Source organism: Lonchura striata, chromosome 23 (genome assembly GCF_050655825.1).
Source record: "Lonchura striata isolate lonStrDom1 chromosome 23, ASM5065582v1, whole genome shotgun sequence".
Lineage (NCBI taxonomy): Eukaryota > Metazoa > Chordata > Aves > Passeriformes > Estrildidae > Lonchura > Lonchura striata.
Genome location: NC_140725.1, coordinates 5275342 through 5294420, shown reverse-complemented (window position 1 = coordinate 5294420; position 19079 = coordinate 5275342). Strand labels below are relative to the sequence as shown.

Below are 19079 nucleotides of genomic sequence, written 5' to 3'. Positions count from 1 at the left end.
CCAGGGCAGAGCTGTGGGGACACCTGGGTTGTCCTTCCTGGACCACCTTTCCAGCTTCCCACTGAGGATTTGGGATCACTGAGGATCAGCCCTCAGCACTGCTGCCACCACTCAGCAGCCAAACTGGGGAAGGGGGAGAGCATCACAGGAACACTGAGAGCAAAATTAAGGGTGGAGGGGAGAATTAATCTGCAGCACAGAAAATAACGAGTGAAAGGGAATGTAGATGAGGTGGAAAATAGAACCAGATGTTTCAATTTGTGGCTGTGCAGGAGCAGAAAATCCAGAAGAAACTGATCTGATGATTCCCATCCACACCTCCCCACGTCCTGACACTCAGCTGGTATTCTGAATTATCCTCTGATTCCAGGAGGTGATAAATCAGGCTGCAGCTGAGATTTAAAGTGGAACCAAAGGGGGACCTGATGGGAGGTTGGTTTCTATAGGAACTCGGTGAAAGGAAGGGTCGGTGGGGAGCAACAGAGCAGGGACAGCACCCAAAATACCAGTGGGATCTGAGAGGTGGCCAGGGCTGGTGGTTTGACAGATGGGCAACAGAGACCATGGGGTCTGGAGCTCAGGGATCTGATTTGTCACACCCGGTCACGTTCTGAGGGGGAAATTATTAGCTTTTGCAACCAAAAATTATTTCCTCACAACAATTTCTGGAATGCAAACTGAAGTGTCTGATTAAAAATGAATCTTGAAAAAACAGACCCATTCCAGCAGGTCAGGCACAGAACTGCTGTGCCCCCTCTCAGCCAGACATGAGCACCTGTCTGAGGTCAAACCACTGCATTTGCCCTTAGCTCCCTTAAGTCATTTAAAAGTCAACATTGTGGCCTGTTCTTCACAGTGCCCTTTAACAGAACGTGCAGGTTTGCACTTGCAATTTTTCAGGGTTAAAAAACAGCCCAAAAACCCAACTGCCATTGTAGGGTGATTAATGATTTGGTCCCTGCTGCACCTGCAGGTTTGAGCACTGCATCCATCAGCCGTGAGGCCTGGGGCTGCAGAGGTCAGGGCCAGGCTTACAGAAAAGATGAAACCCCCGAAGCTCATTAAAGCAAAACAGCCATAAGAACCCTCACTCCCCCATGCAGAATGGTGTCTCAGTTGCTGGCAAGTGCTGCTGCTGCTCTGCTTTGCTTAGGGCAGCACATGTGGGACTTTGCCCTGTGGGCAGATGGGTGCTGCAGCTCGGTGGCCCCACAGCGTAGCTGTGTCCCACCAGCACAGCTCCAGCACACAGCTCAGAACAGCCCCAGCAAAACCCCATCACACAGCTCTGAACAGCTCCATCATACAGTTCAGAACAGCCCCAGCACACAGAATAGCCCCAGCACAGCCCCATCACACAGCTCAGAACAGGCCCAGCACACAGAATAACCCCAGCACAGCCCAGAACAGTCCCAGCACACAGAATAGCCCCAGCACACAGAATAGCCCAGGCACAGCTCAGAACAGGCCCAGCACACAGAATAGCCCCAGCACAGCCCAGAACAGTCCCAGCACACAGCCCAGAACAGCCCCAGCACAGCCACAGCACCTCCTCCTGTATTGAAGCTCTTTTTGGGAAGCCCTTGTGAGAGCAGTGAATATCACATATTCACCCCCACGCTCCATTGCAGACATGTGGCATTGCCTTTCCGCCTCCCCACATTTAAACTGCCATGAAACCCTTGCAGAAATTGTTCAGGATAAACGCTGATGAAATATATCCCGTCCAACAAATGGCTCACCCCTGACTGCCATCTCACCACACTCCCTCACCCCCCCGCGGGTGAGCTGCTTGGCTTTGGGGAGCAGACCAGCTGCCACATGATCCTGACGTGCTGTCTAACCCCAAACTCGTTCCTGAGCAATGAAGCTGGCATTCAGACACGTGGAGAGCCAAGAGCTGCCCACAGCAGTGCTCTCCCAGTGCCCCCCAGTAGCCCCAGTGCCCCTCGCTGCCTGCCAAGCGATGCTCGCAGGCTGGCAGCCAGCAGAGCTGAGCACTGCCTGGCCCTGCTTTCACATCGTATAAAGGGCACCCTCATTCATCTGCAGACAGTGTAGGCTGGTTGGAATGTCAAGAAATGCGTCTTAGTTCCTCTTTGATAGTCTGCAAATGGGTGTTTTGCATTCAGAGTGACTCCAGTCACTCGCAGCACCCTGTGGGCCTCAGCACTGCCAGCAAATCCTCCATGGAAAGGCCCATGGGAGCTCCAGACACAGAAACTCTGCCTTGTTCCCCCGCCCTGGATCTCAAGTCTCTTTTTTCAGGGTCACAGGCAGTGCTTCTGTTTTTCTCCCCACAATCCACTCTCTTTCATGCTCAGACCAAGTTCTTTGGCTCTTTGGTAGGAGTTCCCTTCTGCTGCGTGTGGGGGAACCTGCACATACGGCACCCAGATTCCACCAACACCTCCAGCCTCTGCAGGCAGCTCCTGACGGCAGCAGGCAGCACAATCCTCTGAATTCCTGAGGGATCTGTGCTCCCTCCCACCTTCTGTGGGCTCTGCTGTCTCGCTCCAAACACAGACGCGAGCCGACGCACAAAACTCAAACAAAACAAAGCTAAGCAAAATGTTTAAACCGGTTTCTCTCTTTTAAGGATCTTTATGCATTAGACCTAGAACCATATCGCTACTCTGGGGTGAACCTGACCGGCTTCCGGATCCTCAACGTGGAGAACCCACACGTGTCCTCCATCATCGAGAAGTGGTCCATGGAGAGGCTGCAGTCGGCGCCCAAGGCAGAGCTGGGGCTTCTGGATGGTGTGATGATGGTACGGGCAGTTCAAAGAGGGCACAGGGGTCTGGGAAGCAGGGCAGGGTGGCAAGGAAGGCAGGAACAGTCATTAAGGCCTAAATGTTACTTTTATTGGTTTTTGTGCAAGTAACTACCCATCCCAGGTATCAGCCCTGAGGTGCTTTCTTGCATTAACAACTGTCCCTCAAAATCTGGGGTGAAGCCCACACCCCACTGCTGTGGTAAGGCTCCTGCTCAGGCCCAGCTGCCAACAGATGGCCACCAGACAAGGCAGGTAGCCAGGACCTGTCCCAAAGGGCTCCAGCTGTCCCCAAGAGCAGAGGGACAGGATCCCAGGGCTGGGAGCACAGCACACAGCCAGGCTGGACCAGGCTCTTTGCTGAGATTGAGGCACGGGGAAAGCACCAAAGCCAGAGATGGACTTAGCTGCAGTTTGATGACTCCTTTTAGAGTCTGATGGCAGCTCTGCTCTGCTGAGTTACTGCTCGGAAGGTACAGCACCTGCTCGCCCATCTGTCTTCCCTGCCAGGCTGTCTCCGACCCCAAACTGCTGACTGGCTCCCTCCTTCCCTCTCCCTTTAGATCTGCCAGAACCAAAGTGGCAAAACCTCCCCGACTTTCACCTTGAAATGGCTCCTCAGGTCCCTCCTGTTGTGTTTGTTGTTAGGGGAGGGACTCCCCCTCTCCTGCCTCTCCCCAGGCTGCCCTCTGTGCCTGCAGCAGAGCTCAGTCCCAGCGCTGCCTCTCCTCCCAGCCCCTCTTTGCTCTCTCAGAGGGATCCAGCCTTTGGTTCCTGTTTGCCAGCTGTCTATCCACTGGGGCCCTGGACTCAGCTGGGCATTACAGTCTATAATTCACCATGAAATTGCATGGACATATCCTTGCCCCCCTTTCCTCCAACCCCAAACTCACCAACCTGTCCCTGCTGTGGTCCATACCCGCGCACAGATGCAGGTGGGGCTCCTGCTCTTCATGCTTGGTTGCTGAGGGAAGGGAAGGTCACAGGGATGGCTGCCAAGGCTGGGGGATTTTCTCCATGGCTACGTCCTGTGAGATGTTTGCTCAGTTATTTGCTGTGTTATTTTGTTTTATTGTGGTTTATTACGCTGCTGCTACACTCACATCTGTTTCGTGGCTCCATGAAGCCAGCCAATAATGTATTTTCACCAGGAGGTCTTACCACATCAGAGTGAAAAATAAATCCAATTCTCTTGATCAGTGTTTGGATGTAAGATGGGGCATCTCAAATTGAATCTAAAATCATCGCATTATACGGGAGGAAAAAATTTCTCCCTAGTTCAGATCACTGAAATACTAGAATATGTTACAAAGCCATGAGGTCCTGATTTTGGTGACAGCTTATGTCATTTTTAGAAAACTGTGTGCCCACAAAACATCTCTGTTTCTTAATTTCCCATGTATAAAATAGTGTGGAGAATATGTTCCTTTTTTTTTACACTCAGACAAAACAGACTCAATAAGAAAACTCTGTTACTACCTTCCACATTTAGAAGTCCTTGCCTCCCTCTTTGACACCACAGCAGGAAATGTGCAAGAACAGTCGCTCACAGACAAACGACACTTCCACAACCGCCGATTTTAGACAAAACCCTGAGCTTTCAGTCTAAACAACCAAGGAACCATCAGGGAACGCAGACAGAGGAAAAACCCTGGGGCTGGCGGGGGTAACTCCGAGCGGGTCCCACCTTTTCCTGTGAGTCCCCAGGGCCACCAACGCTGTCCCCGTTCCCTTTAGACAGACGCTGCCCTGCTGTACGACGCGGTGCACGTGGTGTCCGTGTGCTACCAGCGCGCGCCGCAGATGACCGTCAACTCCCTGCAGTGCCACCGCCACAAGGCCTGGCGGTTCGGAGGCCGCTTCATGAACTTCATAAAAGAGGTAAAAACGTGGTTTTGTTGGAATATGAACAATCCCCGGGAGGAGCAGGTTCCCCGGGGTAGGTGGTGGAGGTTTGGCAGGTGCGGGGATAGAAAACTCCCTGTCCCAGGAGCTGTGCAGCCTCTCGGTGCTCCCACTGATGTCTCAGGATTTCAGCTTTTCTATTTTTCATGTATTTGTAATCCTGCAGTTCTTCAGTATATATCTCCAAACTCCATGTGCAGTGTGAGCTGCTGCTTTCCCATTCGGGGCAGACACAACAATTCCTCTCCAGGCCTGGCAATCAAGGACACCTCACTGCCTCAGGCCAGAGAGATGGAAACAAGAGTTGGGGAGGAGCAAACTTGGGGTAAAATTACTTCATTACCTGACACTATAATTGGAAGATTAACCCTCAATATGCAAATGAACCAAACTTATAAAAGTGTGAAAACCCATCGTTATCCATTTTTTGGGTGTAGCCCCTTGGGGGGGGGGCGGGGGGGGGCTTCATCTGCCCAAAATTTACCTGAAGGTCCTTAAACAAATATAAGCCTTTTTATTCTCTTAATTTTGTCTGGCCTGTGTTTTTAGGTAGCCCAAAAAGACATCATCAATGCAGCCCTGCAGGAGCTGCAGGGCTCAGCACGCAGCTGTGTTTGCTCCAGCTGGGCACGTCAAATATTCCGTGTTTTCCCCGGCTCTCAGGGGGCTCCAGGGCTTCATGTCCCACAGGCAAACCACCTGCACACCCAAATGAGCAAACATGAGCCTCCCCCGGACTCCAGGGTGGCAAGGCTGGGAGCAGGCTGTCACTGCTCCTCAGGAATTAATGAGGGAGAGCCAGAGGAGCGTATTTACCGGGAGAAATGCCAGTTATTCCCCCTGAGAACACATTATGCCACCTTGATCACGCTGGAATATTTCAAGCTCCCCCACCCCTAAAGGAAACACGTTTCCCAGTGAGCAGCCTGCATGGAGCTGCTCAGGGGAGAGACCCTGGGGCTCAGCTCCCCATTGCTGGGATGTGATTGCTGAGCAGCAGCCTGGCATTCCTGTGGGAGCATCCTCCTCAGGGCAATGCTGCAGCACCTCCAGCACTGTCCCCAAGCACTGGACACCTCGCTGTCCCCCAGCTCCTGCTCTGCTGGCACAGAGCACCTGGCACTGGAGGTTCTATCATGTCCTAAATCAGAGAGATTCATTCTAGGGGTGCTGCAAAGTGAACAGTGGGAAAGAAACCAAATTACGGGAGATTTTTGTGGAATTGAATTGAGGCATCTTTACCCCAAGCTCCTGCTCCTTGTCAGACCAGGCTGTTCAGGACCTCAGTCAGCCAAGCACTGAAAAATCTCTGGGAATGGGACATCCCCAGACCCAGTGAGCACCTGCCCTGTCCTTATGCTGCCAAAAACTGAAGCGGGGCACCAGCAGCACGCGGCCCCAGCTCCTGTGCCTGTTTCCAACCTCAGATCTTGCTTGCATGAGCACGTTCTTAGCCTCTTCTGCTCCACTTTCCCTCTGGAAGGACAGAGGGAATCATTCCCAACATTTAAGCTTCCACACACCATGGAAGCACCAGCAAGCTGGTGCACACAAAGGGATTTCTCCTGGCTGGAGCAGTCCCAGAGCCAGCCTGCAGCTGATTCCTACAAGGATGAACACAGCTCACAAGGATGCCGTGATAAATGCACGTCGTTTTCTACTGAGTCATCACCTCCTGCAACAGCTGGTGAGCACAAAAGGTGCGAACAGAAATTGTAGCAAGGACTGCAAGAAGAGTTAAGGAAATCTCCGGCTCCGTCTGCAGTCTGAGCAGCAACGGAGGGATTATTAATTAATCAGGCTCTTTAGGGAGAAAGAACCAGCATAAGGACTAATTAAAAGAACATACAGTGGAGGGCAAAAGATTATTTATGATACCGAGTAACAACCCTGCTACTTTTTCTCCCTTTCACAGGCCCAATGGGAAGGATTAACGGGACGCATTGTCTTTAATAAAACCAGTGGTTTACGGACAGATTTTGATTTGGATATCATCAGTCTCAAAGAAGACGGCCTTGAAAAGGTAGGCAGGGTTTGTTTTATCTGCATGTGGCTGAGGATAACGCTGGTGCTCAGCAACAGAGAAATGGTTGGTGCTGTATTGATTCCAGGTTTCTGGGGTTTATATAAAAGGATATTCACTTTGTGGGATTTCTCAGATCCTTTTCCATGCTCAGCCATGACTCACTCGCCCTGAAGCCAGTGCGTGGGATTACAGATTGCAGAAGTGCTTGTGGCACTTTCCTGGGATAGTGGAGGCAAAAGAAACTTTCTGAGCATCCATTAACCCCTCTCTGCCCTAAGCAGGCAGGAATGACACCTGTCCCACTCTCTTTTGCTGGCCTGGCTCACAAACCCTCAACTCTTCTCTGAGGAGACCACAGCCCTGGAGATCATCGTCTGGAGTCATTTCCCACAGTGAAATTGCCCAAGGCTGGGAGCAGCCCCAGCTTATTACAGCCTGGAATTCACAGGACGATGCACTGGGTATTTTGTTTATTATCTAAGGGGCAAAAAGGTAAAAGGAGAAGTGTGGTCTTGCCTGCCTAGCTGGGGGGCATCATGAGGGTCAAGAGCATGAAGGCTGCAGCCTTGGATCTTCCAAATTAGTGCAGATCTCCTCTGGGCACAGTAAAACCATGCTGATGTGCAAATCTGATCCCAGATGTGCCTGGGGACTTAATTTCCTTCTCTTCAATTACTTAAAAAAAAAAACCAAACTTAAAATAAAAAGGCAACATGCACAGCCTTAAAGCCCTTAGAATGCAGGTTTCAAGGTGAGATCAGCTGATGACAAACAGAGCAGCGAGTGGCTGGAGCACAGGGAGCTGTGATTTCCAAGAAATTCCATGATTCTGACTACTCCGTGAGCAGCTCTGTGTCCCTGTTCTGCTACAGGTGTCTATCACCTGTACAGGAGGAATTTGGCAGGGCAGCAAGGCCCTTTCTAGAGCAGAGTCTGCTTTCCGACAGCTACCAGGTGCCCGTGGCAGTTGGGCACGGTGCTGGCTCTGTCCCTTTGGGCAGGGGGACAGGTTCTGAGCATGGTGACAGGTTCTGAGCACGCTGGCTCTGTCCCTTTGGGCAGGGGGACAGGTTCTGAGCATGGTGACAGGTTCTGAGCATGCTGGCTCTGTCCCTCTGGGCAGGGGGACAGGTTCTGAGCATGGTGACAGGTTCTGAGCATGCTGGCTCTGTCCCTTTGGGCAGGGGGACAGGTTCTGAGCATGGTGACAGGTTCTGAGCACGCTGGCTCTGTCCCTCTGGGCAGGGGGACAGGTTCTGCGCCCACAGGACACCTGGCTGGCAGCAGGGAGGGATTTCAATTACCCGTGCATGGCCAAGAGCACAGGGGACTTGTCCAGGGAATTAATGACTCAGCACAGGGAGGCAGCCCCAGGGCTGCAGGTGGGTCAATCCTCAGTTTGGAGGGGATGGAGGAGGCTCCCCTGCCACATCCCCCTTCTCACTGGCTGGTTTTCCTGGGATTTAAAGTGAATGGCAGCCACACTTCCCCACCACAGCAGCAGCTCGGTGCCTCAGGTAACACAGCTCAAGGTCACCACAGCTTTCTCCTGCTGGGGAGATTTTGGGGTCAAATATGGAATAAATGAAATATTTCAAATCAACCCAGTGACCTTCAGTCTCGCTGGTAGAGAAAGGAGGCAGGACAGAGCTGGGGAAGGTACCAACACCTCACAAGAACTGAGCAGCAGCTGACCTTTGGTGCCTTATTTTTGTACAAAATATTTTGTTTATAGAGCCTAACCCAAAAATAACAACACCTCTTTTTGAAGCCCAGCAGCAGCGACGCACTGCTGGAGAGCTGTGTTGGGCAGATCATAGAAAACATGCCAGCTTTTTGTGCCACGTGAATCCAAATGTTTTAGCACAGCCACAGAATCACCTGTCAAAGCAACACCCCTCAGGTGTGCTGAGCAGAGCTGGCACCAGCTGGAGTTATTGCAGTTCTCTGTCACATCAAGCCCACTGGAAGCTGCCAAACCTCGACGTGTCCCCTGCACACCCCATCAACTTTTGTCTCCAGTAATTCACAGATTTCACAGTTCCCACCATTATTTTTCTGAGAGCTTCATGTCAGCTCCAGAGGGGTTTTAAAGTATCGATGTCAAATCTCTGTTGAAGCCAGAATTCTGTCAATAGTTAATCTGAACTAACAAAGCACCAAACTACAAACAAATCCCAGCCGGATTGTGCTTTATGTATCACAGCTTATATTTGTTGAGCTTTAGGATTGAACCCCTGATCCTCATACCTCCTGGATGTTCCAGGGATTACAGGAGTATTACCAAATCCTAATTACATATAGTTTTGACTATCTGACTCACACAGTTCTCTTAAAGGACTTTTCCCTTTTTCTTCCTTTTTTAATATTTTAAACTGATTAATTCAGTCTTAAGTGCCGTGCATTTAATTTCCTTAAAGAAAATATAGCAAGGCAGAAGTGATTGGGGCTGCAGTGCAGCAAACTGGAGCCTCTCAGACTTGCTTTCTTCCCATACACAATAATAATAATTTTTGACATTGCAGCTGTTGTGTGATCCAAGGCAGAGATGGGGGATCGCTTCAGTTATACCTGAAATATTTAAAACCTTTCACAAAGTTCATGGAAACTCTTCTAGAATTTATGACAATTTTTTTTGCCAGGCAGCACTGCTCATTACAAAGTCTCTTTTTGGGGATGCAGTAAAACCAAGTTCTCCCCTTGGACTGCTGAAGAGGCTGAAGAATCTTAAAAACAGCAATAAATAAAAGATGGGAAGCTGCTGCCTCCCCGGTGGATTGAGCTGGCTGCCTTTGGCTTCCCTCCGAGTCCCACCTTGCAGTTTGACCCTACAGATGGATCATTCTGTTCCCATTTCCAGGTGGGGTTTGTTTTCTCTCACTGCCAGGCTGGCTCCGTGGCCACCCTGCTCCATTTGCTGGCAGCACTCCCACATCCCTCCAGCTTTCCTGACATTTTATCTCGCTGTCACAGTCCTTTAGCCACTCCTGCCTTCAAAGTTTGTCCCAAAGCCTCCCCTGCACCGTGGAGATCAGGTTAACAGGCTTAGCCTCGCCCAGATGACTTCCTTAAACAGGGACATGTTTTGCCATTTGTGGATCAATAGGTTTCATTGAAGCCTAATAATTTATTAAATTTGACAGCTTGAGGAAACAGAGCACCTGAAGTAGAGCTGGTGTGCCTGTGCCACCCTCTCCTCCAGGTTTGCAGCCAGGACTGAGACCCCCCCCCATTGCAGGGATTTCCCAAAGGGGGCCCGGGGCCCTGCCAAAGATGTGTTAGAAACCTCCAGCTGATTTGCCACGGCACAGAGAGCAGGAATGGTCCCTGGCAGGGATCTGCAGAGCTGGTCGAGCCACTTTTAATCCTCCCCACCAAAGCAAATTGGTGGGGAAATGGAAAAGAAAGCAAATGGACTCAGATTTGTGGTTATTTTTCTTTAGCTGTGCTTTATCCTTGCCCAGATTTGACTCTTTAGTGTGGTTTGATTGTTGCTCTATGCGGTGCCTTTGCAAATTGTTCATTCATTCAGCCCCTAAATTCCAGTCCCCACAGTCTTCATCCACTGCAGCAGCACAGGGACCGTGGAACACGTGCCACATGTGCCACTGCACTAACCTGCAGCTGGAGGGTTAATTCATGGTAATTCTAGTTTTGCTGCTGTCTGCTGCAGACAAAAGAAGTTCCCTTTTCCAGGCCAGTAGGATGCTGTGAGGAACGCAAGGTAGGGATTAAGGAATGCAGGTAGGGATTGAGGCAGTGGACATGGGGGTTCACTGTGCTGCTTTGCTTCCTTTCAGGTTGGAGCATGGAGCCCTTCTGATGGTTTGAACATCACGGAAATCTCCAAAGGACGAGGGCCCAACGTCACGGACTCGCTGAGCAACAGATCTCTGATTGTCACCACGGTGCTGGTAGGGGACTGCCAGCCTGCCACTGTCCTTCCCCACCAGCCCCAGGGCTGTCCCAGGGATATCCAGTGTCTCTGAAAGCTCACAGCACCCCAGTGCAGCTCTGCTGGAAGAGGTCCTGATCGTGGGCAGGGCTCACGGGGCACCCGTGCCCCTGCACAGAGTGACCTGCAACACCCCCAATCCACCACGCCTGAGCAGGCTGCCAGTCCCCATGTGGTGGCCAGCAAGGCTGGCACAGGCCAGTGGGAACCACAGATGCTGGTCCTGGCCAAATTCCTCCTCTTCAGCTGCCCAGCCCTGCTCCTGTCCCTGCAGGTGCTTCTCCTGCCCAGGAAGCTCCTGCTCATCCTGCCTGAGCTCTTCTGCTTCCTCTGCCCAGCCAGGTCCCTGTCCCTTGTCCCTGTGCTGCAGAGTCCCACTGTGCCAAGGGCCCATCCCCTGCTGATGCCAGCATGCTGGAGGGATGGGCAGAGAACTCACCCTGTTCTCTGCATGCCAAAGGGCACAGGGGACTGGCATGTGCTGAGCTCCAGGACAGCTCTGTGACACCCTGCTGAGCCCCAGGACAGCCCTGTGACACTGTGCTGAGCCCCAGGACAGCTCTGTGACACTGTGCTGAGCTCCAGGACAGCTCTGTGACACTGTCCTTATCCCCAGGACAGCTCTGTGACACCGTGCTGAGCCCCAGGACAGCCCTGTGACACTGTGCTGAGCCCCAGGACAGCCCTGTGACACTGTGCTGAACCCCAGGACAGCCCTGTGACACTGTGCTGAGCCCTAGAACAGCTCTGTGACACTGTGCTGAGCCCTGGGACAGCCCTGTGACACCCTCTGAGCCCCAGGACAGCTCTGTGACACTGTGCTGAGCCCCAGGACAGCCCTGTGACACTGTGCTGAGCCCCAGAATAGCTCTGTGGCACTGTGCTTTCCCCAGGACAGCCCTGTGACACTGTGCTGAGCCCCAGGACAGCTCTGTGACACTGTGCTGAACCCCAGGACAGCTCTGTGACACCCTCTGAGCCCCAGGACAGCCCTGTGACACTGTGCTGAGCCCCAGGATAGCCCTGTGACACCCTGCTGAGCCCCAGGACAGCTCTGTGACACTGTGCTGAGCCCCAGGATAGCCCTGTGACACTGTGCTGAGCCCTAGAACAGCTCTGTGACACTGTGCTGAGCCCTGGGACAGCCCTGTGACACCCTCTGAGCCCCAGGACAGCTCTGTGACACTGTGCTGAGCCCCAGGACAGCCCTGTGACACTGTGCTGAGCCCCAGAATAGCTCTGTGGCACTGTGCTTTCCCCAGGACAGCCCTGTGACACCCTGCTGAGCCCCAGGACAGCTCTGTGACACCCTCTGAGCCCCAGGACAGCCCTGTGACACTGTGCTGAGCCCCAGGACAGCTCTGTGACACTGTGCTGAGCCCCAGGACAGCCCTGTGACACCGTGCTGAGCCCCAGGACAGCCCTGTGACACTGTGCTGAGCCCCAGGACAGCCCTGTGACACTGTGCTGAGCCCCAGGACAGCTCTGTGACACCCTCTGAGCCCCAGGACAGCCCTGTGACAATGTGCTGAGCCCCAGGACAGCCCTGTGACACTGTGCTGAGCCCCAGGACAGCCCTGTGACAATGTGCTGAGCCCCAGGACAGCCCTGTGACACTGTGCTGAGGCCCAGGACAGCCCTGTGACACCCTCTGAGCCCCAGGACAGCCCTGTGACAATGTGCTGAGCCCCAGGACAGCCCTGTGACACTGTGCTGAGCTCCAGGACAGCTCTGTGACACCCTCGGAGCCCCAGGACAGCTCTGTGACACTGTGCTGAGCCCCAGGACAGCTCTGTGACACCCTCTGAGCCCCAGAACAGCTCTGTGACACTGTGCTGAGCCCCAGGACAGCTCTGTGACAATGTGCTGAGCCCCAGAATAGCTCTGTGACACTGTGCTTTCCCCAGGACAGCCCTGTGACACTGTGCTGAGCCCCAGGACAGCTCTGTGACACTGTGCTGAGGCCCAGGACAGCCCTGTGACACCCTCTGAGCCCCAGGACAGCCCTGTGACACTGTGCTGAGCCCCAGGATAGCCCTGTGACACCCTGCTGAGCCCCAGGACAGCTCTGTGACACCCTCTGAGCCCCAGGACAGCTCTGTGACACTGTGCTGAGCTCCAGGACAGCCCCAACAAGGGCTTAGCAAGGTGGAAGAAGAACATAAGCCAAAGACAGATGTTGCAGTAGCTCTCCTTGCAAATCAGCCACTCCTAACAAACTTCCCCTCCACCACATGGCATTTTTCCCATTAAACACTGCCATGGCTGTAGAATTGTCTGGGTCCAGGCTGTGGTTCCCACCATCCCTCCAAGGCCAGGGCATCATGAAAACAATGGAGCCAGGAGGGGACTGTCAGCCTTCTGCCTTTGACTGGCTTTTTTGAGGCAGCATTTCCATCTCCAGCTCTGTGAGCACGTACAAATTACATAAGGCACGGGGTGATATCAGTTCCCATTAATTGTGCCACTCCATGGGCCTGCACACGTGCCAAGGGGCTCCCACCTTGGAACCAGAACTGTCCTGGATCCCTGTGCCCAGGGGAGGAGGGAATGTGCTCAGACCTGAGTTCTGCAGTAATTCCACTGCGTATGCTGGAGTCTGAAGCATGAAATACAACCCTAGATGTTATTTGCATTTGCAACACCCCTTTGTAGTTCTGCACTGCTGTAAATGATGAGAGAAGAGACATAGGAGGAGCCTTTAAAAGAAAAAGCATGAAAGGCTATTTTTTCCCCTTTTGCTCATATTGCAGGGACTTGTTGGAAGAGAAATATTACCCCAGCAGCCAGTGCCGCTCTCCCCAAGCAATATGGGAACTGTGAAGTTATGAAATTGAGGGCACCTTCACTGAGAAATCGATTAGCAAACTGAGAGAGCTTGTGAATTGGATGTCTGGCTATTTTCAGTAATAAATTGTGAAATAGTCCGTGAATAAGTGGTTCACAGAGTTCAGAATTACCCCCTAGGAAATGTTTGAGACCTGGAGATACATTACCGAAGCGAGTGGCGTCCTAATGTTCAGTGCTTCGGCTGTTAAATATGTATGTAATCCCTACAGCGCTTCCCAAAATTAATAGTGCTTTATGGCTGCTCTGGAGCCGGCGTATTTATATCGAGATCCATAGATTCAGCTGATTCACAAACAAAGCACTAATTCCAGAGCAGAAAGCCGAGGAGGCGGCGGGGGAGCCGGGATGGAGCCGAGCTGCGCGTGCCAAGCTGAGCTCCATGGGCGTGATGTGATCAGCTGGGCTTTGGGGCTCTGCAAATGGGGCTTGGTGTGCTGCCACGTCCCCTCCTGACCCCGCTGCTGGGCCCATGGAGCACCCCTGCCCCTCTGTGGGAGCACAGAGCCCCAGGGCAGAGCTGGGGGATGGCAGGTGGGCAGTGACAAGCACCAGCAGCCCCACCTGAGCCCCCTCCTCGGAGCACCCCACCAAAGCAGGCAGGGATTCAATGCCCTGCCCTCCCACCTCTTCAAGCCCCCTGTGCCTGGGCAAAATCACAGAGGGCCAGCACAAAGCCTCTGTGATTTTGCCTCCCTCACCTTCCCTCTCTGGACACCCCACAGCAAGGACAGGAGCCCTGCAGACACCCCGAATTTGAGCCAGGGACTCGCTGGAGGTACCTCACCTCCTCTTGCCTTCCAGCTCTTGCCTGCTGCCCACCACATTTTCCATTTCCATCTGTCCTCCACACGTTTTTCCCTCAGGCTCCCCAATGTTCCTCATCCTCAGTGGCTGCCCAAGCCTGAGAGGCACCAAAGGATGCTGAAATTCGCTGTGTGACTTCACCTGCTGCAGGGGAGGGATCCACAGGTCACTGCTGTAGCTCCTGTGTCCTGTGCTGGAGCTCAGCTCTGCTGTGGGTCACACACCCCCAGCTCTCCCAGGCAGCACACAGCACCAAGTTTCCCTGGGCTGTAGCAGGGCAGTGTCCATCAGGTAGTGCCAGCACAGAGGAGCACCAGGGAGCTCAGTTTTGGGGAGGTTTTGGGGTGGCCTCACCTCCCTCACTCTGAATCTCACCCACCAGCCCCCCGCTCGCTGTGGTGAATGGCAGGGACCGTGTGCAGGGCGCGGAGCTGAGTTCGTCCTCCCCCTCTTTTACTGTTTCTAACACTTCATTTTCAGAGCATGAAATGGTTCTTTTTCTCCCTGAAATCCTACCAAATGGAAAACAGTTGGCTGCTCAGAAGAGACAAAATTAAATTTTGTGGGGTAAACAAGGTTGCTAATTAGCTGATGCGCTGTGCAAAGTTAATTTATTCCCAACATGTCACAGTGCCAGCCCTGCCTGGAGAGCCGGTGCCTGGTGGCTGGGGCTGACCTGCAGAGGTGGCCTTGCCTCCAGCTGACCCTGAACTGGGATTTTTTGCTTTCCCTGAGCAGGAGGAGCCCTTTGTCATGTTCCGTAAGTCCGACACGGCCCTGTTTGGGAATGACCGCTTCGAGGGCTACTGCATCGACCTCCTGAAGGAGCTGGCCATCATCCTGGGCTTCTCCTACGAGATCCGCCTGGTGGAGGACGGCAAATACGGGGCCCAGGATGAGAAGGGGCAGTGGAATGGCATGATCAAGGAGCTCATCGACCACGTGAGTGAGCCTGTGGGCTGGCTGTGCCAGGCTGCCCAGGCTGTCCCTGGAGATGTCCCTGGGTGGGACATCTGTCTCTCTGGGGTGGGGCAGGTGCCATTTCTCACTGGTCCAGAATAGCCACAGTGAGCTCCTGACCCCACCTGGCTCTTTGTCACATGGGTTGCCAGAATATCCCTGTTCCTCAGCCTTCCAAATATTAATTTAATTCCTGAAAAGGGTTCTCCCAGCAGAGAGATGGGCTCTGTGGCTCCAGGCACAGCCTGTCCCACAGTGGGTGTGTGGAGGGCAGAGGTTTCCCCTGGGCCCAGGGCACGTGGGCTGTCCTGGGCTGGCACCATCAGCTGCTCTCAGCCCCGAGGACAAACACAGGCAAGGGCACAGTGATGGAATTTGTGGTATTTAAATAATTCTGAGATTGTAGAAAGTCTCTGTCAGACCCGCTGCCAAAGCAGAAGCCATAATTGGTCTGTGCTGGTTTCCAGGTTGTTTATTCTGTTGATCTCTCACATGTTCTGCTGCCCTGCCCAGCTCTGTCCTGCAGGGCAGCGTGTGGGGCTCTGCCCTCAGTGGGATGTTACAAACATTAAATACCAGAAACTCCCCGGGCTGGATTTACAAGAACGTGCCAATATCTGTCACCTACGTTGGACAGTGTGTCCCCAGCCTGAACCAACAGAAAAATGCCAACACCACAGTGAAACATGGAGGGCATGAAGAAGGAGAAAAAGGACAAGGCACACCCAATTTCCTCCATCTTGTCCCCTTTGGACCCCTCATCTAGAATCCTAAAATTTTACTTTTGCACCCGTGCCACACTTAATTATGACTCATATCAAACACTCAGAGCTTGTAATTCATCCTGTAAGATTGAAAACTCTTTTCCATGGCCAGAGATCACAGCCAGTGTCTCTGGGGGCTCTGTCCATGGGGGTTTCTGACCCCTGCCAGGGTCCCAGACCTGCCAGGGCAGCCAGAGGGAAGCCCTGGATTCCCACAGCACAGCACCAATGCAGCCTGGGGACCCCAGGCCTGTCCCAGATACAGCCCAGCCCTGAGGAGATACCCAGGCTGCAGGAGCAGGTGTGCACTGGACAGTTTCATTTTTTATTTTCTATAAGAGCAACTTATTCTCTAAAATCTCCTGGGACACGGAGCTCCCTGTGCCACACAGCAGCTGTGTTTCTCCTTCCGTGGCCACTTCCAGAAGCCCATTAAGCCCCAGGGAACCTCTGGCAGCAGCAGCTTTGCTCCCACAGCCGCCAAAGCGTCGCCGCGTCTGGAACCGCCACTCGCGGCCAGGGGTTGCTCACTTTCCTAATTAGATATCTTGCCTCCAGCACATCCTGCGATCCCAAGGGCCCAGTTATGGAGGTGAGAAAAGCTGGTGTTTTTATGAATATCTGATTCCCAGAGAAGGCCTCTGGAAGGAAAGCTAAGGACAAAAAGAAGCCCTGCTCTCTGCAGCACGGGCAGCAGCGCAGGCAGTGCAGAGAGCTCTCCTCCTGAGTGTTCTGCTCAAGTGGGGCAGCACTTGACCACCTCCAGGTCCTGGCTACATTCTGAATCCACAGCCTAAGCAGCAGAGACACAAAAATAATCCCCTGTAGAGCTGTGATGCTCTTACCATTCATGGGAGAAGAATGAGTTTGCTGGGTGAGTCACTGGGATGTGTGGAGAGTCAAGCACTGGCTGGGACTGATGAGTGGCTCAGGAGCTGTGCTGGGCTTCCAGATCTGCCTTCTCTGCCCTAAATGACATTGGACAAGTTGCTTCTGTGCACTGCTTCCTCCTTCTGTAAAATGCAGATGATATGATTATGTTCCTGTATAGGGACAAAGTGACACTTAATCAGTTCGTGCTCAGTCTACTGCTTATTGTCCTGCAGCCCTCGGCTGGCCTGGCCCAGGGAGCAGGAGCAGCAAGGGCAGGCAAGGACAGCCCTGGGGAGCAGGACTCCATCTCATGGGGGAGCTCTGCAAACCTGCCTTGGTGCTTTTCCTTCTGGAAAACTCCGTGCAGCTCAAACACAGATTTTAGAGCCTCTTACACAACAGCCCTGCCAAGGTAGATGAGCAGCAGTGTCCCAGTGGAAGCTCTGCTGCTCCGAGTGATGTGTGTGACACAGATCAGAGCTGACACCGAGTGGCAGCTGTGCCCCAGGCAGTGCCCGCCGGGACACGGCTCCTCTGCCCAGCCTCGCTGCTGGGAGCAGCTTCTGGAGCTCATTGCCTGCAGGGAGTGGCTTCTGGAACTCATTCCCTGCTGGGAGCAGCCTCTGGAGCTCATTCCCTGCTGGGAGCAGCCTCTGGAACTCATTCCCTGCTGGGAGCAGCCTCTGGAGCTCTCTCACTGCTGGGAGCAGCCTTTGGAGCTCATTCCCTGCTGGGAGCAGCCTCTGGAGCTCATTCCCTGATGGGAGCAGCCTCTGGAACCCTCCCACTGCTGGGAATGGGCTCTGGAGCTCTCTCACTGCTGGGATCAGCCTCTGGAGCTCTCTCACTGCTGGGATCAGCCTCTGGAGCTCTCTCACTGCTGGGAATGGGCTCTGGAGCTCATTCCCTGCTGGGAGCAGCCTCTGGAGCTCTTCCACTGCACTGCAGGGCTCACAAGGAGCAAATTCTTCCCAAGGGAATAGAAGCCAGACAGTCATTCTGCTCAAACCATGTCAGTTCCAGTGTCCTGCAAGATGCCACAAGGCTCTCAGGAGGTTTCAGGCATTCCCAAAGCTGTGGTCAGCTAACTGAGATAGATAAGAAGGAGTTTTGAGGAGCCATCTCATTAAATAACACAAAATTCATGGTCAAACCTGCATTGTAGTACTTCTTGGGTAACTACCTAAAAAGCAAATCAACACACAGCAGCAGGGAAGGGCCAAACCTCCTCTTCTTGCAAGTAGTGTTCCTAACACTGAGATGCAGCTCTGTGCTCTGTCCTGCATGGCTGAGCATGTGCCTGCAGGGACACTGCCCAGGCCCCTCATGAAGCCATTAGTTCCTTTATCTGCATGCCATTGCTTTTTATAGCAGCGTTTATGTAAAGCCTTCCAAAGTGAAATTGCAGCCAGATGGGCCCTTCCTCAGCAGCATCTTCCCCTGGCGTGGGGAAAGGCACAACCCATGGACACTGCAACAGGCCACATCGAGCTAATTTCACACCCAGGAGGAGAACTGTTAGAGACAGCATTCAAACCAAGTTGTAGTGATGAAAACAGGGCTGCCCAGAGTTTGATATCTGAGCTGGCTTTCCTCTGTGTTTCCAGCATCTCTCCTTCTCATAAACAAATTGGAATCGTTCAGCTGGGAGCATAAAGCAGGCAGGATTTTGTGAGGGCCAAATACCCAGATCAGGATTAATTCAGTGCACAAAGCCATTGCATTGCTGAAAACACACTCAGGCCCCTTGGACAGCTGTGACACAGGTGGGCTGAGCTGGTGTGAGCTCCCTCAATGACCTGTGCAGAGCAGGGGGTGCTCCAGGGGTGAGGTGAGAGGCTAAAATGGTGATTATTGTTGCTCAGAGGGCCTGGGAGCTGTGGAAGCAGCAGATTCTGCGGACCAGGAATCAGCCAACTCAGCCTGAGCTGAGCTGAAATTCAGAGAGGAGGAGATGGGCAGAGCAAGGGACACCTGTCCCCTGGGGTGGCCTTCAGTGGGCTGGAGATGCCCCTCAGAGGAGCTGGGTGGGGGTAGGTGCATGACAGCAGCGTCTGGGGGACAAGTGATTTATTAAAAAAATATGGATATTGATCTAGTACTGATATCCAACTGTGACGGACAAAAACTCTCTAACAGTTTAAAGTTAGAAAAAGTGTGTTTATT

The 19079-nt window shown here is 53.0% G+C and overlaps 1 protein-coding gene across 2 annotated transcripts in view; it reads left to right on the top strand.

The window, feature by feature from the left end:
• Positions 1-19079, top strand: part of GRIK3 (glutamate ionotropic receptor kainate type subunit 3) — a 125839-nt gene that overhangs the window by 79417 nt on the left and 27343 nt on the right. For both annotated transcript variants that reach the window (XM_085559977.1, XM_021554851.4), the window contains exons 6-10: positions 2600-2773; positions 4514-4657; positions 6597-6704; positions 10508-10621; positions 15055-15258. In XM_085559977.1, the coding sequence (XP_085416103.1) occupies positions 2600-2773; positions 4514-4657; positions 6597-6704; positions 10508-10621; positions 15055-15258 (744 nt within the window). The remainder of the gene's footprint in view (positions 1-2599; positions 2774-4513; positions 4658-6596; positions 6705-10507; positions 10622-15054; positions 15259-19079) is intronic.